The 26063-nt window shown below is 40.4% G+C and overlaps 4 protein-coding genes across 4 annotated transcripts in view; 3 read left to right on the plus strand and 1 right to left on the minus strand.

The window, feature by feature from the left end:
• The window catches only part of LOC140680121 (uncharacterized), a 1112395-nt gene that overhangs the window by 648118 nt on the left and 438214 nt on the right, over window positions 1-26063 (minus strand). The gene's annotated exons all lie outside the window — the stretch shown is intronic.
• The window catches only part of LOC133570587 (uncharacterized), a 353516-nt gene that overhangs the window by 271627 nt on the left and 55826 nt on the right, over window positions 1-26063 (plus strand). The gene's annotated exons all lie outside the window — the stretch shown is intronic.
• The window catches only part of LOC133570506 (uncharacterized), a 335786-nt gene that overhangs the window by 115989 nt on the left and 193734 nt on the right, over window positions 1-26063 (plus strand). The gene's annotated exons all lie outside the window — the stretch shown is intronic.
• LOC133570544 (uncharacterized) overlaps window positions 192-26063 on the plus strand; it is a 30077-nt gene continuing 4205 nt past the window's right edge. Inside the window, exon 1 of the mRNA XM_061923228.2 lies at window positions 192-614. Coding sequence (XP_061779212.2) covers window positions 491-614 — 124 coding nt within the window. The 5' untranslated portion in view covers window positions 192-490. The remainder of the gene's footprint in view (window positions 615-26063) is intronic.

Genomic DNA, 26063 nt, shown 5'->3' on the forward strand with positions numbered 1-26063 from the left:
CCCCCCGCGACCCCGAAAGGGACACGCGGTAGATAAATGGATGGATGGATCATTTGTTGCCGTGCTTTTTTGTGGAGACACCATGAAAACATACATTTAGAATGAATCGTTCATGACTTGCCCATCACTATGACTCTTGGCCCCGCCCCTAAGTGACGCATGCGTGGAGGATATGCGCTTTGCTGCAAAGTCTTCCTTTACTCCACACACGCTTCTAAGCCTCGCTACTAACTACACTTTATTCATCCTCCGTGTCAGGATAAACTCCACTCGTCTCAGTCAACTTTGGACATTATTAGGCCCGCTTAGCTTGCTACTTGTTTTAGCGCGTTAGTTAGCTTAGCTTGCTACTTGTTTTAGCGCGCTAGTTAGCTTAGCGTGCTAGTTAGCTTAGCGTGCTAGTTAGCTGCTAACAAAGAGACGCGGATTTGATCAACACATCGCTTAGTTAAGATCAAGTGTGAGTGTAAAGTGTTGTGATTGTGTGAAAATGTGTGAAAGAACGATAGCAGAGTACAAAGAGGAACTTTCTCGGACAAAAGAAGAGAACAAAAGACTACGTCAACTACTGGACGCTGTTTTCAAGAAACCTCAAGTTGTGTTACACAGAACAGGTTTGTTTACTTCTTACTCTCACATGTTTACTAACTTTATATTTCATTCTTAACATGAACATGACGTGTTAGATTAATTGTGATTAATAGGTGTAGTCAGACACAGGATTGTTATTGTGTTATTAATGTGATTATCAGACAGCAGTCATTTCCATTAGATAATGTTCAAATATAGGTGATTTGGCACACTTATAATTAAAATAACAAAAATAATGTTGTTTTTCATCAGATATGTAATAGTATTGTATATGTGGATGGGGGCCCTGCTTTGGAAATAATGTGTAGCCCTTTCAGAGATCACATTTAGTTCCACTTCAAACATTCACATGTTGCACAATGAGATGAGATGGTATAACGTGAACAATTCTGGAACTTTCTAACTCGGGGAAAAAAACGGGATCTCGTTGGAAGCGCGATGTATTGGGTATAACAAAATGGTGTCTGCAAATGTAGTTTACAATGTCACTACGTCAGTAGTTGTCAAACTTTTTTCGCCAAGTACCACCTCAGAAAATACTTGGATCTCCAAGTACCACTGTGATGAACAGTATTAAAGTACAGTAGCATAGTAGGCCTTAATTATTCATTAAAAACAAGGTAGATACGTTATTTAACAAGTATATTTAACATTTTAGTTACTGTAACATTACACAGTTTGAACAGTAACACTGTGTTTGCATGTAGGAAAATAAAACACTGTACTTAAATAATACGCAGTGTGCACCAGATAGACTCTGGTGCGCACCAGTTAGTTTCTAGGATGCAGCTTCTTCAGTTGACCTCTGACCTGGTCCACAGAGATAACTAATGTCTGCGTAGAGGAGGAGGAGGAGGAGGAGGAGGAGGAGGAGGGGGGTGCAGCCATGGCTGGGGGGAGGCGTGTTGAGGGGGTGGCTGCAATGAGGAGTGGGGGGTGAGGAAGACACATGCTGGGTGAAGAAGTTATTCAAGTCACTCTATTGTCCCCCCTACTGCTCTGGTCTTTGTCTTGTGGCCTGTGATGGTTTTCACACCTTCCCAGACCTCCCTCATGTTGTTCTGCTGCAGCTTCTTCCTGTAGCTGTCCTTAGCCTTCCTCTCCTCCTGCTGTGCTGCTCTCATTGCCTCCCTGTCTCCACTCCTGAAGCAGCTTTCTTCTTGTTGAGGACAGCTTTAAGCTCCTGTGTTACCCAGGGTTTGTTATCAGGGTAGCACCGAACAGTCTTAGCAGGGCAGGTCACGTCTACGCAGAAGTTGAGGTCATCCGTAAGACAGTGAGTCAGACCATCAATGTCCTCACCTTGTGGAAACTGTGTAGCATTTGTCTGTCACAGAATGACATCACACTAAGACATTCAGTGACAGTTTTCCAGTGTTTATCAGTCATTTTTCTTTACTTATTTAGAATTTTGGTTCGATTGATTGAAACTTTTATTAGTAGATTACACAGTACAGTACATATTCCGTACAATTGACCACTAAATGGTAACACCCCAATAAGTTTTTCAACTTGTTTAAGTCGGGGTCCACTTAAATTGATTCATGATACAGATATATACTATCATCATAATACAGTCATCACACAAGTTAATCATCAGAGTATATACATTGAATTATTTACATTATTTACAATCCGGGGTGTGGGATGTGGAGGGGGGGGGGGGGGGGGTAGGTTTGGTTGATATCAACACTTCAGTCATCAACAATTGCATCATCAGAGAAATGGACATTGAAACAGTGTATGACTGATTTGGTAGGATATGCACAGCAAGTAGTGGACATAGAGAGAGAGAGAGAGAGATCAGAAAGCATAAGAATAAGTATCTACATTTGATTATTTACATTTGATTATTTACAATCCGGGGATGTGGGATGTGGAAGGGAGGGTGTTAGTTTAAGGTTGAAGTTGCCTGGAGGTGTTGTTTTAGTGCGGTTTTGAAGGAGGATAGAGATGCCCTTTCTTTTACAACTGTTGGGAGTGCATTCCATATTGATGTGGCATAGAAGGAGAATGAGTTAAGACCTTTGTTAGATGGGAATCTGGGTTTAACGTGGTTAGTGGAGCTCCCCCTGGTGTTGTGGTTATGGCGGTCATTTACGTTAAGGAAGTAGTTTGACATGTACTTCGGTATCAGGGAGGTGTAGCGGATTTTATAGACTAGGCTCAGTGCAAGTAGTTTTACTCTGTCCTCCACCCTGAGCCAGCCCACTTTGGAGAAGTGGGTAGGAGTGAGGTGTGATCTGGGGTGGAGGTCTAGAAGTAATCTGACTAGCTTGTTCTGGGATGTTTGGAGTCTAGATTTGAGGGTTTTGGAGGTGCTAGGGTACCAGGAGGTGCATGCGTAATCGAAAAAGGGTTGAATGAGAGTTCCCGCTAGAATCTTCATGGTGCTTTTGTTGACCAGAGAGGAGATTCTATAGAGAAATCTCGTTGGTTGGTTGACCTTTCTCTAAAGAATCTCCTCTCTGGTCAACAAAAGCACCATGAAGATTGGTACAGTAAAAACCTTTTAAACAAAGTGTTTGCTCGTGAAATTTTCTGAAATTTGTAGGTGTATTCTTGCTATTGTTTACATTTTCAGAATGTATAATATTGTTTTTTAGAGAAATGCTTTGACATTTTGTTATTATTGTTAATATTATCTGGAATACATTTTTGGCAGCAGCAAAGTGGCCATTTGGGTTGTTTTTAGCTCTAAAAAGGGTATTTCAACAAGTAAACAGTACAGTAGGTACTTGATTTTGATATATGTAATGCTCATAATGTTACGATCCGCTGCCCGGATCATAGTTTGTTTATGTTTGAGTCACGTGTTTTCAGCACCTTGATTTTGTTTGTTTTCAGTTGCCATGTCAACCGATTACATTCACCTGCCTCTGGTTAGTGTTCGGGACGCGCACCTGTTGCCCCGGCACTAATCAGAGGGCTATTTAGTCTTTGCTCTGGCCTCACTCGGTCTGGCTTCCTAGTTTGTTCTTACACAACTGATGACAACGATTATTTCCTGTGCTTTAGCTGCTAGTTCTCACGCTAGGCTATTTTGGTTTGCTAGCTCCCACGCTAGCCCTTTTGTTTTTGCCTTTTTGTGCTACGTGCATGTCTTTTATTATTCACCGTATGATTTATATTTTAAATAAATCATATTCCTACCTGCAAGCTGTGTCCGAAGCCGTCTGCATCCTTGGGAGAACCACACCCGCATCACGATGCGACCAGGTCGTTACACATAAGGCTATTCTAGTAAAATACGCGTGTGTAAATATGCGATGTGTAAATATCAAAATATTACGTGGAATCACTTTTTGTCAGGCAATGTTACATTTAATGACAATTTTACATAAATGAATACATCCACACACGTTGTACATATTTATTATGTGCAGGAAGAAATAACAGTTACAATTGTGTGTATCTTCCAAACAAGAAAGAGGTTTTATCACATCAACATGGGACTAACAATAATAACGATAAAGTCTTAAATAATGTCAAACACATAGCGATACAATAACCAGGAAGATAAAGTGTTTGTCTCACACCTACTAATCCTCTGTGGACACACCAAGACACAAATGCAGGTTCAGCGAAGGAAATACATTTTTGGCAGGCATTCACATTTTGCCACAACACCCCTAAACGGACATGAGGGAAAGTCCTAGTTGGAAATACAGCCCAATGAACTCCTGAACTGCCATTTTCACACACACCTCAAACCATGCGCACACATCCAATGCTATCTGGTGCTCACCAGAAACTATCTGGTGCTCACCAGAAACTATCTGGTGCACACCAGATACATATCTAAACAAATGTTGTCCCCATGTTCCTTTAGGGGCTCTGTTAAAAATAAGTAAGTGGCTTGTTTAAAAAAACAAATCAACATTTGAAAAATAAATGACATGATGGGAGTCAGTGGCGCCCCCTTACGTCATTCATTGCAATGACAGAAGAGTGAAAGTCATTGAAATTGTGGCCATAATACTCCCTGATTTTTTACATCTACCCCTTGTTCATGTTTATATTCTTGTTCCCTTTTACTCCTATGTAAGATAGTTTTTATACAGAACATTAGTACAATATTCAAATCTCACAGAATGTGACGTTTCAAAAGCACCTTTGTAAAAACAATTGTAAGTCCAGGAAGTGACGTAGTCTTCCGGTACCTATGGAGTAGTGACATTGACCACCACCACCGGAATATGTTTTATTTATTTCATGACAGCACGTCCTCTAAACGTTAAAACATCATCGACACGATTGAACACAGCATCCAGCAGTGGAAACGTGGCTTTATTTACTATCAAGTTCCTATTTTTAATTGTTGAAATGAAATCAGCAGTTGTTTTGATAGCGGCTAAATTAGCATGTCGCGATATTTGTACATGGGATCACGTCTGCGCCGAGTGGATGCGCAGAGGGTTGAAACAGCGCTTGTGTCTTCTTCCTTACGTTTACTTGAACATCATATCCAGCACCATCTGCTGGTCACATTGTGTACCACAGTCACTTGAACTGCATGTCATGACACCTACTAACTCCTATGTCACTCAAAAGTGCACATTTTAACCAAGCATGCTTGCATATATATATATATATATATATATATATATATATATATATATATATATATATATATATATATATATATATATATATACAGTTAGGTCCATAAATATTTGGACATTGACACAATTTTCAGTATTGCAGCTCTGTACAACACCACAATGGATTTGAAATGAAACAATCAAAATGTGCTTTAAGTGCAGACTTTGAGCTTTAATTTGAGGGTATTTACATCCAAATCAGGTGAACGGTGTAGGAATTACAACACATTTTATATGTGCCTTCCACTTTTTAAGGGACCAAAAGTAATTGGATAATTGGCTACTCAGCTGTTCCGTGGCCACGTTTGTGTTATTCCCTTGTTTTTTTTCATTTATTTCATTTACAAAAAGCAGATAAAAGGCCTAGATGTCATTTCCAGTGTGGTATATTCATTTGTAATCTGGGGAGGTCATTTCTCAATATGAAGTCCAAAGAGCTGTCACTGTCAGTAAAGCAAGCCATCATTAGGCTGAAAAATCAAAACAAAGCCATCAGAGAGATAGCAAAAACATGAAGTGTGGCCAAATCAACTGTTTGGTACATTCTTAAAAAGAGAGAACACACTGCTGAGCTCAGCAACACCAAAAGACATGGAAGACCAGGAAAACAAGTGTGGTGGATGACAGACAAATACCTTCCCTTGTCAAGAAAAAACCCTTCACAACAGTTGGCCAGATAAAGAAATCTCTCCAGGAGGTAGGTGTATCTGTGTCCAAGTCAACAATGAAGAGAAGACTTCACCAGAGGAAATACAGAGGTTTCTTCACAAGGTGTAAACCACTGGTGAGCCTCAAAAACAGGAAGGCCAGATTAGAGTTTGCCAAGAAACATGTAAAAGAGCCTGTGCAGTTCTGGAACAACATCTTTGGCTCAGATGAGACAAGGATCAACTTGTACCAAAATGATGGAAAGAGAAGAGTATGGAGAAGGCAAGGAACTGCTCAAGATCCAAAGCATAGCACCTCATCAGTGAAGCATGGTGGTGGTAGTGGCATGCATGGCTGTCAGTGGAACTGGATCTCTTATATTTATTGATGATGTGACAGCTGACAAAAGCAGCAGAATGAATTGTGAAGTGTTTGGGGCAATATTATCTGCTCATATTCAGCCAAATGCTTCAAAACTCATTGGACGGCACTTCACAATGCAGATGGACAATGACTCGAAGCATACTGCGAAAGCAACCAAAGAGTTTTTTAAGGCAAAGAAGTGGAATGTTCTGCAATGGTCAAGTCAATCACCTGACCTGAATCCGATTGAGCATGAATTTCACTTGCTGAAGACAAAACTGAAGGGAAAATGCCCAAAGAACAAGCAGGAAGTGAAGACAGCTGCAGCAGAGGCCTGGCAGAGCATCACCAGGGACCAAACCCAGCGTCTGGTGATGTCTGTGTGTTCCACACTTCAGGCTGTCATTGACTGCAAAGGATTTGCAACAAAGTATTAGAAAGTGACAATTTGATTTATGATTATGTTAGTTTATCCAATTACTTTTGGTCCCTTAAAAGGTGGAAGGCACATATAAAATGTGTTGTAATTCCTACACCGTTCACCTGATTTGGATGTGAATACCCTCAAATTAAAGCTCAAAGTCTGCACTTAAAGCACATCTTGATTGTTTCATTTCAAATCCATTGTGGTGTTGTACAGAGCTGGAATACTGAAAATTGTGTCAATGTCCAAATATTTATGGACCTAGCTGTATATATATATATATATATATATATATATATATATATATATATATATATATATATATATATATATATATATATATATATGAATATATATATATATATATATATATATATATATATATATATATATATGAATATATATATATATATATATATATATATATATATATATATATATATATATATATATATATATATATATATATATATATACATATATATACATATATATGGGGGAAAAAAAAAAAATATATATATATATACACAGTATATTAGGGCTGCAACAACTAATCGATTAAATCAATTAAAATAGATTATAAAAATAGTTGGCGATTAATTGATTAATTTAGTGATCAATTCGTTGGAGCTATGCACATGCGCAGAGGCTACTTTTTAATTTTTTAAATATTTTATAAACTGCAACATTTACAAACAGCTGAGAAACAATAATCAAAATTAGTATGGTGCCAGTATGCTGTTTTTCTCTCAATAAAATACTGGAAAGGATAAAAATGTAGTTTGTCTCTTTTATCCGATTATTGATCGATTAATCGAAGTAATAATCGACAGATTAATCGATTTTCAAATTAGTTGTTAGTTGCAGCCCTAATATATATATATATATATATATATATATATATATATATATATATATATATATATATATATATATATATATATATATATATATATATATATATTATTAGTTGTTAGTTGCAGCCCTAATATATATATATATATATATATGTCTTAATAAGGTTATCCAAAAAATAGTGCTCGATACCGTAGTAGAGCGCAATATATGTATGTGTGGGAAAAAAAATCACAAGACTATTTCATCTCTACAGGCCTGTTTCATGAGGGGGGGTACCCTCAATCATCAGGAGATTTTAATGGGAGCATTCGCATACCATGGTTTATATAGGGCACAGAGTGGGTGGGCACAGGCTGGCCTAGGGGCGTGGTGATTGGCTCATGTGTTACCTAGGAGGTGTTTCCGTCTGTGGCGGCATGTTGTTACAATTTCGCTGCGCTTGTTGAGGGATGACAGGTCTGGACAGTAAATAATAAACAGTTTCTCTTTCAAGCATAGGTTGCATCTTTTATTACCACTATTGTAAGGTGTGCTGGATGCAAGAATTTGCCATGTTATTGAATATTCAACATTATTGTCTTTGAGGTCCCAAATGTGTTTGCTGAGTTCTGTGGTATTTCGCAGGTTTTTGTTCCTGAAAGAAGCCTTGTGATTGTTCCATCTGGTTTTGAATTCTCCCTCGGTTAATCCTACATATGTGTCGGATGTGTTAATGTCCTTGCGTGTTACCTTAGATTGGTAGACAACTGATGTTTGTAAGCACCCCCCGTTGAGAGGGCAATCAGGTTTCTTTCGACAGTTACATCCTTTGTTGGTTTTGGAGTCGCTCTGTCTGGGGGCCGACGGCTCATTTGCAATTGTTTTGTTGTGGTTTGAGATGATTTGTCGTATATTGTTCATGCAGCTGTAGCTCAATTTAATGTTGTTCTTGTTGAATACTTTTCTTAGAGTGTTGTCTTTGGGAAAGTGTTTGTCAATCAGATTGAGGAATTTGTGTCCAATGTTCGTTGAGACGTTTTTGCTGTATGGGGGGTTGTACCAGATGATGTTGTTTCGTTTTCTGTTCTTTTTTGGCTGGTTTCCTGGCGTGGGTTCATAGGTGAGGGTGAAATTGTATCCGCTTTCATCAAGGGCTTTTTGGTACGGGGGGGTTGCTTGGTCAAATTCAGCTTTGCTAGATGACAGCATCGATAGCCTTTTATTGATTCCGGTAGGTATTCTTTTTGTGGTGGTGGGTGGGTGGTTGCTGTCATGGTGCACGTATTGGAGTGTTGTGTTGGGTTTCGTGAATGGTTGGTAGCTGTTATTTCTCAGGTTGAAAGTGACGTCAAGGAAGTTGACGGTTTGCTTGTTGGCTTCAATCGTGATCCGTAGGCCGTTCTCTTTGAAAATTTGGCATATGCGCTTCTTGGTATTCTCGCTGCTCCTTGGCGAGGCGCGACACACTGCCAGTCCGTCATCACGGTAAATACCAAGGTTCAGATTGAGGCTAGCGAGCTGGGAGAGGAGGAAACTCCCAACGAGTTCACACGTTTCTGCTCCGTCAAAACTTCCCATAGTGACGTCAAATGTTGCATTGTTCTTTTTTTGCCATGGTGTACTGTTGTGGATGAGAATGGAGTTTTTTGCGTGGATGATGATGTTTCTTTCGTTGCCTGTGATTGAGTCGTAGTCTGAGGCGAAGTCTAGTGCTTGAGTCAGTAGGTCTTGCGTGATGGAAGGGTAAAATTCCTCGATATCAAAGGAGATAAAGTTGTGCTGTTGTTTGTCTTGGATGTTGTTGAACCATTTGATTACTGCTGCTGTATTTCTCCATTGGTTGAGTGGTGTTTTGTCCTTGATTTTTGTGTTGACTCTGTCCAGGATTATTTTGCTGATTTTTCCTATTTCAGATTTAGTTGGGTTTATTAGTCGGCATGTTGGGTTATTTGCGAAGTTGGGTTTGTGGTCCTTCAATGTGATGAAGGCTTCCTTGTTGGCTGTGGCGTCCACCCTGTCCTCAATGTCCAGTTCAGCCGTGATCCTTTTATTTTCCAGGTGGATGTTCTGTAAGGTGTTGGGTTGCGCTTTTTTGTATGATTTGGTGATGCTTCTGTCCAGTAAGGTGTGGTGTTCTGGTATGTCCATTCTGTAGAAGTTTGTGGTTTTATCGGCAGCTATGATGAGGTTGTTTACTTTCTTGATGCGCTCCTTGTCATTTTCAGCTTGGTGAGGAGTGGGTTGCGGATTGGCTTGAATTTGACTGATTGAATCATTTTGAGCATGTCGTTCTCAAAATCCTTTAGTTCCTCAACTGTGGGTGGGTTCTTGGTAGATTTGAATCCGTAAGTTTCCTTTTGCATTCCTTTTGTTTAATAATAATAATAAAAAAAAGATGCAACCTATGCTTGAAAGAGAAACTGTTTATTATTTACCATCCAGACCTGTCATCCCTCAACAAGCGCAGCGAAATTGTAACAACATGCCGCCATAGACGGAAACACCTCCTAGGTAACACATGAGCCAATCACCACGCCCCTAGGCCAGCCTGTACCCACCCACTCTGTGCCCTATATAAACCATGGTATGCGAATGCTCCCATTAAAATCTCCTGATGATTGAGGGTACCCCCCCTCATGAAACAGGCCTGTAGAGATGAAATAGTCTTGTGATTTTTTTTTTTTTCCCCACACATACATATATTGCGCTCTACTACGGTATCGAGCACTATTTTTTGGATAACCTTATTAAGACATATACGGATTCAAATCTACCAAGAACCCACCCACAGTTGAGGAACTAAAGGATTTTGAGAACGACATGCTCAAAATGATACAATCAGTCAAATTCAAGCCAATCCGCAACCCACTCCTCACCAAGCTGAAAAATGACAAGGAGCGCATCAAGAAAGTAAACAACCTCATCATAGCTGCCGATAAAACCACAAACTTCTACAGAATGGACATACCAGAACACCACACCTTACTGGACAGAAGCATCACCAAATCATACAAAAAAGCGCAACCCAACACCTTACAGAACATCCACCTGGAAAATAAAAGGATCGCGGCTGAACTGGACATTGAGGACAGGGTGGACGCCACAGCCAACAAGGAAGCCTTCATCACATTGAAGGACCACAAACCCAACTTCGCAAATAACCCAACATGCCGACTAATAAACCCAACTAAATCTGAAATAGGAAAAATCAGCAAAATAATCCTGGACAGAGTCAACACAAAAATCAAGGACAAAACACCACTCAACCAATGGAGAAATACAGCAGCAGTAATCAAATGGTTCAACAACATCCAAGACAAACAACAGCACAACTTTATCTCCTTTGATATCGAGGAATTTTACCCTTCCATCACGCAAGACCTACTGACTCAAGCACTAGACTTCGCCTCAGACTACGACTCAATCACAGGCAACGAAAGAAACATCATCATCCACGCAAAAAACTCCATTCTCATCCACAGCAGTACACCATGGCAAAAAAAGAACAATGCAACATTTGACGTCACTATGGGAAGTTTTGACGGAGCAGAAACGTGTGAACTCGTTGGGAGTTTCCTCCTCTCCCAGCTCGCTAGCCTCAATCTGAACCTTGGTATTTACCGTGATGACGGACTGGCAGTGTGTCGCGCCTCGCCAAGGAGCAGCGAGAATACCAAGAAGGGCATATGCCAAATTTTCAAAGAGAACGGCCTACGGATCACGATTGAAGCCAACAAGCAAACCGTCAACTTCCTTGACGTCACTTTCAACCTGAGAAATAACAGCTACCAACCATTCACGAAACCCAACACAACACTCCAATACGTGCACCATGACAGCAACCACCCACCCACCACCACGAAAAGAATACCTACCGGAATCAATAAAAGGCTATCGATGCTGTCATCTAGCAAAGCTGAATTTGACCAAGCAACCCCCCCGTACCAAAAAGCCCTTGATGAAAGCGGATACAATTTCACCCTCACCTATGAACCCACGCCAGGAAACCAGCCAAAAAAGAACAGAAAACGAAACAACATCATCTGGTACAACCCCCCATACAGCAAAAACGTCTCAACGAACATTGGACACAAATTCCTCAATCTGATTGACAAACACTTTCCCAAAGACAACACCCTAAGAAAAGTATTCAACAAGAACAACATTAAATTGAGCTACAGCTGCATGAACAATATACGACAAATCATCTCAAACCACAACAAAACAATTGCAAATGAGCCGTCGGCCCCCAGACAGAGCGACTCCAAAACCAACAAAGGATGTAACTGTCGAAAGAAACCTGATTGCCCTCTCAACGGGGGGTGCTTACAAACATCAGTTGTCTACCAATCTAAGGTAATACGCAAGGACATTAACACATCCGACACATATGTAGGATTAACCGAGGGAGAATTCAAAACCAGATGGAACAATCACAAGGCTTCTTTCAGGAACAAAAACCTGCGAAATACCACAGAACTCAGCAAACACATTTGGGACCTCAAAGACAATAATGTTGAATATTCAATAACATGGCAAATTCTTGCATCCAGCACACCTTACAATAGTGGTAATAAAAGATGCAACCTATGCTTGAAAGAGAAACTGTTTATTATTTACCGTCCAGACCTGTCATCCCTCAACAAGCGCAGCGAAATTGTAACAACATGCCGCCATAGACGGAAACACCTCCTAGGTAACACATGAGCCAATCACCACGCCCCTAGGCCAGCCTGTACCCACCCACTCTGTGCCCTATATAAACCATGGTATGCGAATGCTCCCATTAAAATCTCCTGATGATTGAGGGTACCCCCCCTCATGAAACAGGCCTGTAGAGATGAAATAGTCTTGTGATTTTTTTTCCCCACACATACATATATATATATATATATATATAGTTGTCTACCAATCTAAGGTAATACGCAAGGACATTAACACATCCGACACATATGTAGGATTAACCGAGGGAGAATTCAAAACCAGATGGAACAATCACAAGGCTTCTTTCAGGAACCAAAACCTGCGGAATACCACAGAACTCAGCAAACACATTTGGGACCTCAAAGACAATAATGTTGAATATTCAATAACATGGCAAATTCTTGCATCCAGCACACCTTACAATAGTGGTAATAAAAGATGCAACCTATGCTTGAAAGAGAAACTGTTTATTATTTACCGTCCAGACCTGTCATCCCTCAACAAGCGCAGCGAAATTGTAACAGCATGCCGCCAAAGACGGAAACACCTCCTAGGTAACACATGAGCCAATCACCACGCCCCTACGCCAGCCTGTACCCACCCACTCTGTGCCCACCCACTCTGTGCCCTATATAAACCATGGTATGTGAATGCTCCCATTAAAATCTCCTGATGAGTGAGGGAACCCCCCCTCATGAAACAGGCCTGTAGAGATGAAATAGTCTTGTGATTTTTTTTCCCACACATACATATATACATATATATATATATATATATATATATATATATATATATATATATATATATATATATATATATATATATATATATATTAGGGCTGCAACTAACAACTAATGTGATAATCGATTAATCTGTCGATTATTACTTCGATTAATCAATCAATAATCGGATAAAAGAGACAAACTACATTTTTATCCTTTCCAGTATTTTATTGAGAAAAAAACAGCATACTGGCACCATACTTATTTTGATTATTGTTTCTCAGCTGTTTGTAAATGTTGCAGTTTATAAAATATTTAAAAAATTAAAAAGTAGCCTCTGCGCATGCGCATAGCATAGATCCAACGAATCGATCACTAAATTAATCGCCAACTATTTTTATAATCTATTTTAATTGATTTAATCGATTAGTTGTTGCAGCCCTAATATACTGTATATATATATATATATATATATATATTTTGTTTTCATATATATATATATATATATACAGTATGTGTGTGTATATATATAATGTGTGTGTATGTATATATATATATATATATATATATATATAAGTGTGTGTGTATGTATATATATATATATATATATATATATATATATAATGTGTGTGTACATGTATATATGTGTGTACATGTATATATATATGTGTATATATGTACTGTATATTAGGGCTGGGCGATATGGCCTTTTTTAATATCTCGATATTTTTAGGCCATATCGTGATACACGATATATATGTGGATATGTTTAGGCCATGTCACGATACACCATATATATGTGGATATGTTTAGGCCATGTCACCATACACCATATGTATGTGGATATGTTTAGGCCATGTCACGATACACCATATATATGTGGATATGTTTAGGCCATGTCACGATACACCATATATATGTGGATATGTTTAGTCCATGTCACGATACACCATATATATGTGGATATGTTTAGTCCATGTCACCATACACCATATATACCGTATTTTCCGCACTATAAGCCGCACCTAAAAACCACAAATTTTCACAAAAGCTGACAGTGCGGCTTATAACCCGGTGCGCCTTATATATGGATTAATATAAATATTTATTTTCATAAAGTTTCGGTCTCGCAACTACGGTAAACAGCCGCCATCTTTTTTCCCCGTAGAAGAGGAAGCGCTTCTTCTTCTATGGTAAGCAACTGCCAAGGTAAGCACCCGCCCCCATAGAAAAGGAAGCGCTTCTTCTTCTACGGTAAGCAACCACCCGCCCCCGTAGAAGAAGAAGCGCGCGGGTATTACGTTTCATTTCCTTTGTGTGTTTACATCTGTAAAGACCACAAAATGGCTCCTACTAAGCGACACGCGTATAACGCAACAGCGCTAGCAAGCGAACTTCACCTGGATGATTTTAAAGGTGGTGCTTCTTGGTGTTTCCGGTTCATGAAAAGACGCAATCTCTCCATCCGCACACGGACTACTATTTCACAGCAACTGCCTAAAGACTTTCAAGAAAAGCTGGCTACTTTCCGTGCATATTGTAAAAACAAGATAGCTGAAAAAAAGATCCGGCCAGAGAACATTATCAACATGGACGAGGTTCCACTGACTTTTGATATTCCTGTGAACCGCACTGTGGATACAACGGGAGCACGTACGGTGAATATTCGCACCACAGGGAATGAGAAGTCGTCCTTCACTGTGGTTCTAGCTTGCCATGCTAATGGCCAGAAACTTCCACCCATGGTGATATTAAAAAGGAAGACCTTGCCAAAAGAGACCTTTCCAGCCGGCGTCATCATAAAAGCTAACTCGAAGGGATGGATAAGATGAAGAAAAGATGAGCGAGTGGTTAAGGGAAGTTTACGCGAAGAGGCCGGGTGGCTTTTTTCACACAGCTCCGTCCATGTTGATATACGACTCCATGCGCGCCCACATCACGCTGGTTTTTAATATATTATTAAAGTTTGACTGACCTATCTGACTGTTTTTTTTGACATTCCCTTTAGCGCAGTTAGATGCGGCTTATAACACGGGGCGGCTTATAGGTGGACAAAGTTTTGAAATATGCCGTTCATTGAAGGCGCGGCTTATAACCCAGGGCGGCTTATGGTGCGGAAAATACGGTATGTGGATATGTTTAGTCCATGTCACGATACACCATATATATGTGGATATGTTTAGGCCATGTCACGATACACCATATATATGTGGATATGTTTAGGCCATGTCACCATACACCATATATATGTGGATATTTTTCCTTAGCCTTGAATGAACACTTGATGCATATAATGACAGCAGTATGATGATTCTATGTGTCTACATTAAAACATTCTTCTTCATACTGCATTCATATATGCTACTTTTAAACTTTCATGCAGAGAGGGAAACCACAACTAGCTCAATTTAGCAAAAGTGTATTTATTAAACAGTTATTAAGCAGTGGCACAAACTAAGGCTGAAACGACGCGTTGACGTAGTCGACGTCATCGGTTACGTAAATACGTCGACGCTGTTTTTATGCTTCGACGCGTCACATATTTACGTCACACTGCCGTCATGGTGGAGCGCAAAGCAGATGATGCGAGCGGTGCGAGCGAGGGAAAAAAAGCACGGCAAAAGTCGTCAAAAGTGTGGGAGTATTTCAATAAACGGCCTAATAATGTTGAAGCGGTGAACAGCTGTCTCGTCAGCTGACGCGCGAGCTCGCAACCGTGGCTGCTTAGCAACCAGCCAAACCCCACTTAATAAAATTATATTTTATCTTAGAGCACATCCGCATCCCTATTCACCTAGGCAACCCCAGGAAATGTATATAATTCGGCATTATTTCGGCCAGTCGGCTTATATGATCAGAGCCGATCAGTTTACGTTCACGCGCAGGTATAACGCGGCGCACTCCCGTCTCATCTGCTGGTGCGCGAGCCCAGTAATTAGACCGCTGTGTCAAATCAAGGAGTACAAAAGACGCCAGCGCAGAGTGGAAAAAGGTTTAGTTCATTACAGATAACCCAGAGTTGTGCCAAAAGTATGTAAGATTTAATATTTCTCTAAGGCTAAATACACACAGTGTGTTATGTAACTGTTGTTTAGTGTTGATATTCTTTGCTTGGTTTGATAAATGTTGGAGCAGTTTGCTTCATCAGGAGGGTGAAGTCGCTCAATTTAAAGTGTTGGATTTAAGTGTGTTGGATCATTGGCTGCTGGTGAGGGCATAGAAAAAGGGGCATTTTTCTACCAGTAGACAGCGTTTAAGATTGAGTGTTTCACTGCTAAATTAATAATATATTTATATTGAATATGGATTTTAAATATGTATCTAAATAGGTGGTTAATTGGTTAGGTATTTATGTATTTGCATATTGGGTTTTCTGCTGCATTTATCTATTGTGTTTCTGGGTTTAAATGTATTTTATATGTATCTTGGTGCATTTATGTTGAGACAATTTATTTAAAATCTGTTTTAACTTAAAGGGAAAAGATGTGTCCATTTTCTTGCACTTGTTTAATGGTTAAGAGTTTGATAGCCTAATTAATAATTGTAAATTATGGGATTGATAATTGATTGATTTTTTTACAGCATGTTAATCTTGTGGTGTTTTGTCCTTAAAGGTTTTTCACCTACTAAAGAAGCTAAAGGCTACTAAAGGCCACTAAAGACAGCTAATGACAGCTAAAGAAACTAAAGTCTATTAACACTGCTAAAGACTGCTAAAAAGACTAAAGAAGAAAAAAGAAGCTGTTTCTTCGTTGGAAAAACTGTTGCAAACTAAAGGAAAATAAAAGGAAAAAGTAACTTTTGAGTGAAATCCAGAAGCCACATTCAGCATTGGTACATCCCTTCAAGTGTGGGATAAGCACAGCGAAAAAAGCAAAACACTTGACAGTTGTTGTATGCACACTGTGTCGAGCGGAAATGGCCTATCATAGCAGCACAACGGCTATGAACAAACATTTGAAAAGAAAACACCCGACAGCGTTCTTGCCATCACCATCAACTAGTCATTCGTCCGCGTGAGTATACGTTGTCATCATTACACAAAATCATGAATGTGTCATTTGTATCTGCGTTGTAAATTCATAAACTAAAACACTGTTTCGCTCTGAGAGGCGCGTTTGGCGTGCCTGTTCAGTGTTTACAAAGACGCTAACGTTAATTAGTTGTGCAAATACCTTTTACAACATTAACAGTTACACATACTATGTACAAACGAACAATTAACTTTCACTTTAATCATACTAGCATTGTTGTGTTATGAAGCAAAATAAGCAATACTTTTACTTTTGTTGAAATGTTTACACTGTTACAGAATATTTCGTTTTGCACTTTTTTGTATTGGATGTTTATCTTTATTTTTGCCCATTTTAAAGCAAAATAAGCAATACTTTTACTTTAGAAATGCTTATACTATTGCAGAATATAAAGATTTGCACTGGATGTTTACTTTTATATTTGCACATTAAAAAGCAAATAAGCTACTTTTAATTTTGTTAAATGTTAAAAGTTTTAAATGTTTACATTGTTACAGAATATTTTGTCATGTTGTTGTCAATGTTGACTGAGTGGCCATACTTTTTTTTTTTGTAAATAAAAGTTATGCCTTTTGAAAAAACTGGCCAACATTTATTTTTTCATCTTCATTTTAAATAAAAAAATAATTGGTAAAAGGAAAAATAATCTATAGATTAATCGAAAAAATAATCTATAGATTAACCGATTAATCGAAAAAAAATAATAATCTATAGATTAATCGATAGAAAAATAATCGTTAGCTGCAGCCTTAGCACAAACATTCATGTCATTTCAAAACAGAAAATGCAAGATTGTCAGAGACATTTTAAAACAAGCTATTAGTGCACTTTTGTGCATGATGTCACTAAGATGACATATCAAAACAACACTCAATTAAAGTGCACTTTTTGTACAGAACGCCACTACAATAGTTTAAAACAAATAAAGTGCACTTTTGTGCATGATGTCACACAAGATATTTCAATAAGTGTCAAATAAAAATGAGCTGCATAATAGGAAATCAAATAGTGTATGTCCTTCACTATGTGGTAGGTTCCTGCGGACGTTATCTCCTTCTGTTGTTGACTATTTGTTTCATACGGTGTTGATCTGGAAATGGTTGCTTGGGCATTTTGTGGGTGTGGCACAGAACGGTGATGTTGACATGCGGAGTTTCAAGCACTCTTCATTCTCTAGCGGGTGACTTTTCAAATGATGCTACATTAGCAGTGCTGCTACTTTTTGTAACGCTTTCGCCCCACACTTGACAAATTACAGTTGTCTGTTCACCATCTACCCGCTTGAAGCCAAACCACCGCCAGACGATGGACCCCCTGCTGTTTTTCTTTGGGAATTAATTCTTCCTTCATTTGTTACCAGATTCAATCTGGTAACAAATGTGCCAATCTGATTGGCACCTTCTTTCTCTCGTATTACCACTAGCACCACAGCTAACGTTACCATGCCGCTACCTGTCTGCTCCGTGAGAGCGTATGATGTTGCACACGTGACAGTATGTGACGTATGTAAGAAGGTGTGCTTGTTTTATGTCTCTGTGAGAAGGAGAGACAAGAAAGAGTGAGAAGAGCCTGTAGTGTAATGCCTGCAGCTAAAAGCAACTGTGTGAGAACGTATACTCCAATATCACCATATAGTCATTTTCTATATCGCACAGAGACAAACCCACAATATATCCAGTATATCGATATATCGCCCAGCCCTACTGTATATATATATATATATATATATATATATATATATGTATATATATATATATGTATGTATGTATATATATATATATATATATATGTATATATATATATATGTATGTATATATATATATATATATATATACATATATATATGTATTATATATATGTATATAAATATATATATATATATATATATATATGTATGTACCGTATATATATTTTATATATGTATGTATGTATGTATATATATATACATATATATATATATATATATATTATATATATATGTATATGTACCGTATTTTCCTCACTATAAGCCGCCCCGGGTTATTAGCCGCACCTTCAATGAATGGCATATTTCAAAACTTTGTTCACCTATAAGCCGCCCCGGGATATAAGCCGCGCCTACGCTGCGCTAAAGGGAATGTCAACAAAACAGTCAGATAGGTCAGTCAAACTTTAATAATATATTACAAACCAGCGTTCTAACAACTCTGTTCACTCCCAAAATGTAATGTGCAAATGTGCAATCACAAAAATAGTAACACTCAAATTAGTGCAGAGCAATAGCAACATCAATAACTCAACGTTGCTAGAATGTTAATGTCACACAACACACAAAATAAACATTTAAAGCTCACTTTCTGAAATTATTCCTCATCCATAAATCCCTCGAATTCTTCTTCAGTGTCTGAATTAACAAGTTGGGCGAATACGGCATCCAAAATGGGGAGGAGGGACGATAAAAACAACTTTATTAGAAAAAATAAAATAAAAATAAAAATAAATAAATAAATAAGAGACACCTAGGGCAGGGTCAGTTTGGAAAGGCTAATGTGAAGAGGTGAGTTTTTAGGGTGGCTTTGAAGGTAGGGAGGGAGGGGGCATCTCTGATGTGCATGGGGAGAGCGTTCCAGAGAGAGGGGGCAGCCACGGAGAAGGCCCTGTCGCCCCAGGTTCGGTGCCTGGTCTTGGGGACCTCCAGGAGGCCGGCATCACTAGACCTGAGGGAACGGGATGGGACGTGTGGCTGGAGGAGGTCAGAGAGGTAGGGTGGTGCCAGGTTATGGAGTGCCTTGTAGGTGGTGAGGAGTATTTTAAAGGTGATTCTGTATTTGACAGGCAGCCAGTGGAGGTCATGAAGGACAGGTGTGATGTGCTCTCTGGAGCGGGTTCCGGTGAGCAGGCGGGCAGCAGAGTTCTGGACATATTGCAGTTTGTTGAGGGTTTTGGAGGTGATGCCGTAGAGGATGCTGTTGCAGTAGTCTAGCCGGGATGAGATGAAGGCGTGGATGAGGGTTTCGGCAGCAGAGGATGTGAGGGAGGGCCGGAGACGGGCAATGTTTCTGAGGTGGAAGAATGTAGTTTTGGTGATGTGGTTTACGTGGGGGAGGAGTGAAAGGGTAGGGTCGAAAATTACACCTGGATTGCGGATGTGGGTGGAGGTAGTGACAAGGGAGCCGTCGATGTTTAATGAAAAGTCCTGAGTGGAGCGAGTGAGGGAGTCGGGGCCAATGATAATTATTTCAGATTTGTTGCAGTTGAGTTTTAGAAAGTTTTTTTGCATCCAGGTTTTTATGTCTGTGAGGCAGGTGGTGAGGGTGGAGTGGGTGGCTGTGGTGATGGTCGTGGTGGAAATGTATAGTTGTGTGTCGTCGGCATAGCAGTGAAATTGAAGGCCGTGGTGTCGGAGGATCTGACCGAGGGGTAGGAGGTAGATGGTGAAGAGTAGGGGGCCAAGTACTGAGCCCTGGGGGACGCCGTGGGTGACTGGGGCAGTGGAGGAGGTGCAGTTGTTGGTTGAGATGAATTGCTGACGGTCAGAGAGGTAGGATTTCATCCAGGAGAGGGCAGTGCCGGATAAACCAAGGGAGGTGTGGAGGCGTGTTAGGAGGATGGAGTGGGTGATGGTGTCGAAGGCAGAACTGAGGTCGAGGAGGATGAGGATGGAGAGGGAACCAGAGTCGGCGGAGAGGAGGATGTCATTGGTGACCTTGAGGAGGGCAGTTTCTGTGCTGTGGAGTGAGCGGAAGCCGGATTGGAACTTTTGGTATAGGTTATTGTGGTGAAGGTGGGATTTGATTTGGGAGGCAACTGCACATTCGAGAATTTTAGAGAGGAAGGGGAGGTTGGAGATGGGCCTGTAGTTGTTGGGGGAGTTGAGTATTGGTCCTTTTTTATTAAGTGAGCGGGTATTGAGCAGAGCGAATTTGAGGGATGGGTGAAGTTGGATGGGTGGGGGAGCTTTGGTCAACGGTTGCAGATAGGCGGAGCGCACGTGTGGTTTGTTATTGTGATGACGTGTGACGTCACTGGGGGTGGATCGGTTGCGTGACCAGAGTGATCGGATGCAGTGTTGTTCAGTCCGGGAGTAAATAAACTTTCTACGGGAGCTTCTGTGGATGTATCTGGGTCGGCGAAACAGTCTGTGTGTTTTGATGGTTGCTGTGATGTCTGGAGCTATGGTGATGTGTTTGTTGAGTTTGAGGAGTTGCAGAGCGGAGTATTTGAGTAGCATGCTGGCAGTGGTGGATGTTAGCCTGGGATCGTTGGCCGACGGCCGCACACTTGTTGGCCAGAGATGGAGAGACAGGCACAACGCGATGATCCACAGCATGACAGAGGAGAGGAGAGAGGAGTTGGTGGAGGGACAGCAGTCCGTGATTTGCGGGAGGGACCCGCGCTGGCAGCGTGTTGTTGCTGCTAGGGCAGGGTGGCTGGAGGCTGGCTAGCTGTTAGCCACCAGCTGCGGAGCGGTGGCTAATTAGCCGCCAGCTAACCAGGGAGCTGCGCTGCTGATGCTGGTTATCGGCTAGCCCTGAAGCCGCCAGCTAACCAGGGAGCTACACTGATGTTGCCGGCTAGCCCTGAAGCCGCCAGCCAACCAGACAGTTGGCGGGTAGCCAGGAGGGCTATCCGCGGTGCAGTCCGTAATCCGGGAAACAGCTCGTATTGGCAGGTTGTTGCAGGGCGATGGTAGCCAGGAGAGTCAGTGGAGCCAGCGGGTGAGTGAAACATCTGTCATTTAATACACACTTAATATAAAACAAAACAAAACAAAACAAAAAAGATACTAAGTCGCATAACAACTAAAACTAAGGCTGAGGAAGGAGAAGCGGCGAACAAGCGAGACGCCAGCGTCCTCTCCAAACATGCGTCATCCCTTGTTGTCCAGCAGTTCCGTGAATCCTGCCTTCCGGAAAGCTCGGACCACAGTTGAGACCGATATATCCGCCCAGGCATTTACAATCCACTGGCAGATGTTGGCGTATGTCGTCCGGCGCTGTCTCCCTGTCTTAGTGGCGCAGGTCATCTTGTTGCTTCCTCTACCTACGCACCATTTATGTTCAATTCTCTTGCTGCTGCTCTATTTCCGTGTTCTACTGCGTGACTTATTGCCTTGAGTGTGAATTCTGCGTTGTACGCGTGTCTCTTAATAGGAGCCATTTTGTGGTCTTTACAGATGTAAACACAAATGAAATAAACGTAATATCTGCGCGCTTCTTCTTCTACGGGGGCGCGTGGTTGCTTACAGTAGAAGAAGAAGCGCTTCCTGTTCTATGGGGGCGGGTGCTTACCTTGGCGGTTGCTTGCCGTAGAAGAAGAAGCGCTTCCTCTTCTACGGGGAAAAAAGATGGCGGCTGTTTACCGTAGTTGCGAGACCTAAACTTTATGAAAATGAATCTTAATATTAATCCATATATAAAGCGCACCGGGTTATAAGCCGCACTGTCAGCTTTTGAGAAAATTTGTGGTTTTTAGGTGCGGCTAATAGTGCGGAAAATACGGTATATATATATATATATATATATATATATATATATATATATATATTTATATTTATATTTATATGTATATGTATATATTAGGGCTGCAACAACTAATCAATTAAATAGATTAAAATTTATTATAGAAATAGTTGGTGATTGATTTAGTCATCGATTCGTTGGATCTATGCTATGCGCATGCGCAGAGGCTACTTTTTTTTTTTTTATAAACCTTTATTTATAAACTGCAACATTTGCAGCTGAGAAACAATAATCAAAATAAGTATGGTGACAGTATGCTGGGTTTTTTTCCAATAAAATACTGGAAAGTATAGAAATGTAGTTTGTCTCTTTTATCCGATTATTAATCGATTAATCAAAGTAATAATCGACAGATTAATCGATTATCAAATTAGTTGTTAGTTGCAGCCCTAGTATGTGTGTGTGTGTATATATATATATATATATATATATATATATATATATATATATATATATATATATATATATATATATATATATATATATATATAAACTGCTTTTGTGTCATGAAAAAAAACAGTAAAAAAAAAGAAAAGTAAAAAAAATATTACGTTTATTTTTGATATTAATATAAAAGTCAAAGCAGTTTGGCTAATGAAGATGAAGTCTAATAAACAAGCTTTGTTCTTCTCCAACAACGCCTCCTTGTAGTTCAGTGCAACAGTTTGGCCAACAAAAATAAAGACTAGTGACACCTCTCACATCGAATACACAATCTTCACAGCCAGCGTTCAATTCGATGAGATGACAAAACATTTTAGCTAATATTGATGTAAATTGAACACTGATACAGTTTGCAGTTAAATAAAGGAGGAATGACCATCCCAGTAAACAAACTAAAGGCTTTATAAACAAGTTGTGACAACGTTCACGACACATCACCTGCTGCATGTTTCCTCACCTCATTAACTCTCAGTCGCAGCAGCTGATGGACAATGTATTGAGAAAATAAAAGCCACATCAAATAGTTGTCTACTTCGCTGTATACTTTTAGTGTGAGGACAAGTGTCTCCAATATTGTCCACACCTGTCTCCATCTAAACACAGCAGTGCGCTCTTAAACGCACGGCGGGAAGCGAGGGAAATTTACGTTAACCCAAGCGCTTGGTTCCGTTTACTCCGAGGGCAAATCTCCATAGCAAAGTCCGTTTAGCTTTTCCGCCAAGCCAAACAACGCTAGTGCGCATGCACCTGACTTTGTGTTGCCCTAAAATGCATGAATAAATAGCGATTTTGCTGTAATTAAAAAAAATGACGTACTACTAACCGTCTGGAAATGTATCGCAAATTATCATTATACCGTTTACCGTTACATCTCTCGTCCATTAACAAGTAAAAAGTCAAGGGCGGTCACGGCATGTTCTTGTCGTCAATGGTCAATTTTCTAGGGCATTACGGCAAGTCACAAGGGCAGTCGCGGCTTTTGCCACGGTTGCCGAGGTTAAATTCGAGCCCTGCTAACGGAATCACTTTTTAATAAATGTTATTAATTAGTGTGTTACTTCAAATATCTGGCATAATGCAGTTGAGATAAGTTTCGTATGAGAGCAGTCTGCACCGGACCGAACAGCAGGACAGGTGTAACAATGCCATTATTACCTGTCACTCTTTATAACTCCTTGTGTAGATCTGAATGTTGACCTCAGTTTGAAGCAAAGGTGCTATTACTTTGGAGAGGCGTGTTTTAAAGCATCTGTTGTGAGAGTAGCATATGTGTGTGTGTGTGCTCCTTTAAGAATGGCAGTATGTGGGTGGGGTGTGTGACGAGTAAGTGAGTGGGCAAGTTCGGAGAGGTAGCGCTAGCATGTGCAGGTGGATATCCGGCTGTGTCCTTTGGAAATTATAAATAAAGTGACCAAGTTGTAACTAATCGATGGCCTGGTCATTCCGACCAAAGTGAAAGGTCTCCCCTGCTCTCCTCGACCACGGTCTGGGAGCCGACAAGCAGGAAAGGTGTAAAACAGTACTTGCAACGCGGTGCCTCCTTGTTTAAAGCGTCACCTTTATTTTTAATATAATGTATTGTGGCCAAACAGCTAAATTGTTGTTTCATCTGACATTACATGGACAAAGATAAGACCTTCTGGAGGAAAGTTCTGTGGTCAGATAAAATAAAAATGGAGCTGTTTGGCCACAATTCCCAGAAATATGTTTGGAGGAGAAAAAGTGAGACCTTTAATCCCAGGAACACCATCCCTACCGTCAAGTATGGTGGTGGTAGTATTATGCTCTGGGCCTGTTTTGCCGCCAATGGAACTGCTGCTTTAAATGGGACAATAAAAAGGAGGATTATCTCCAAATTCTTCAAGGGGAACATTATCACAATTTCAGAATGGTTAAACCATTAAAAATCAGTTCCCAGTGGCTTATTATATTTTTCGAAGTTTTTTTCAAAATGTTACCCATCACGCAATATCCCTAAAAAAAGCTTCAAAGTGCCTGATTTTAACCACCCGTCCATTTTCCTGTGACGTCACACAGTGATGCCAACTCAAACAAACATGGCGGATAGAACAGCAAGCTATAGCGACATTAGCTCGGATTCAAACTGGGATTTCAGCGGCTTAAGCGATTCAACAGATTACGCATGTATTGAAACGGATGGTTGTAGTGTGGAGGCAGGTAGCGAAAATGAAATTGAAGAAGAAACTGAAGCTATTGAGCCATATCGGTTTGAACCGTATGCAAGCGAAACCGACGAAAACGACACGACAGCCAGCGACACGGGAGAAAGCGAGGACGAATTCGGCGATCGCCTTCTAACCAACGATTGGTATGTGTTTGTTTGGCATTAAAGGAAACTAACAACTATGAACTAGGTTTACAGCATATGAAATACATTTGGCAACAACATGCACTTTGGGAGTGCAGACAGCCCAATTTTCATCAATTAATATATTCTGTAGACATACCCTCATCCGCGCTCTTTTCCTGAAAGCTGATCCGTCCAGTTTTGGAGTTGATGTCAGCAGGCCAGGGAAGCTAGGGTCGATATTCTTCTCTTGATCATCTTCGGTGGCATAAGGGACGGTGTGAGCCAAGACATCCAGGGGGTTTAGCTCGCTCGTCTGCGGGAACAAACTGCCGCCATTGCTTGCCGTGCTACCGAGGTCCTTTGTCCCTGAATTGCTCACACACTCCGGCAGATTCAATGGGGGTCTGGCGGCAGATTTCTTTGACTTTATGGTTGTAAATGCATCTGCTTTGAGTGTCGCAGGATATCCACACATTCTTGCCATCTCTGTCGTAGCATAGCTTTCGTCGGTAAAGTGTGCGGGACAAACGTCCAATTTCTTGCCACTTTGGCATCTTTGGGCCACTGGTGCAACTTGAATCCGTCCCTGTTGGTGTTGTTACACCCTCCGACAACACACCGACGAGGCATGATGTCTCCAAGGTACGGAAAACAGTCGAAAAAACAGAAAATAACAGAGCTGATTTGACTCGGTGTTTGAGAAAATGGCGGATTGCTTCCCGATGTGCTCCGAGAGCGAATATTAGAAAGGCGTTTAATTCGCCAAAATTCACCCATTTAGAGTTTGGAAATCGGTTAAAAAAAGATATGTTCTTTTTTCTGCAACATCAAGGTATATATTGACGCTTACATAGGTCTGGTGATAATGTTCCCCTTTCAG

Source organism: Nerophis lumbriciformis, linkage group LG28 (genome assembly GCF_033978685.3).
Source record: "Nerophis lumbriciformis linkage group LG28, RoL_Nlum_v2.1, whole genome shotgun sequence".
NCBI lineage: Eukaryota > Metazoa > Chordata > Actinopteri > Syngnathiformes > Syngnathidae > Nerophis > Nerophis lumbriciformis.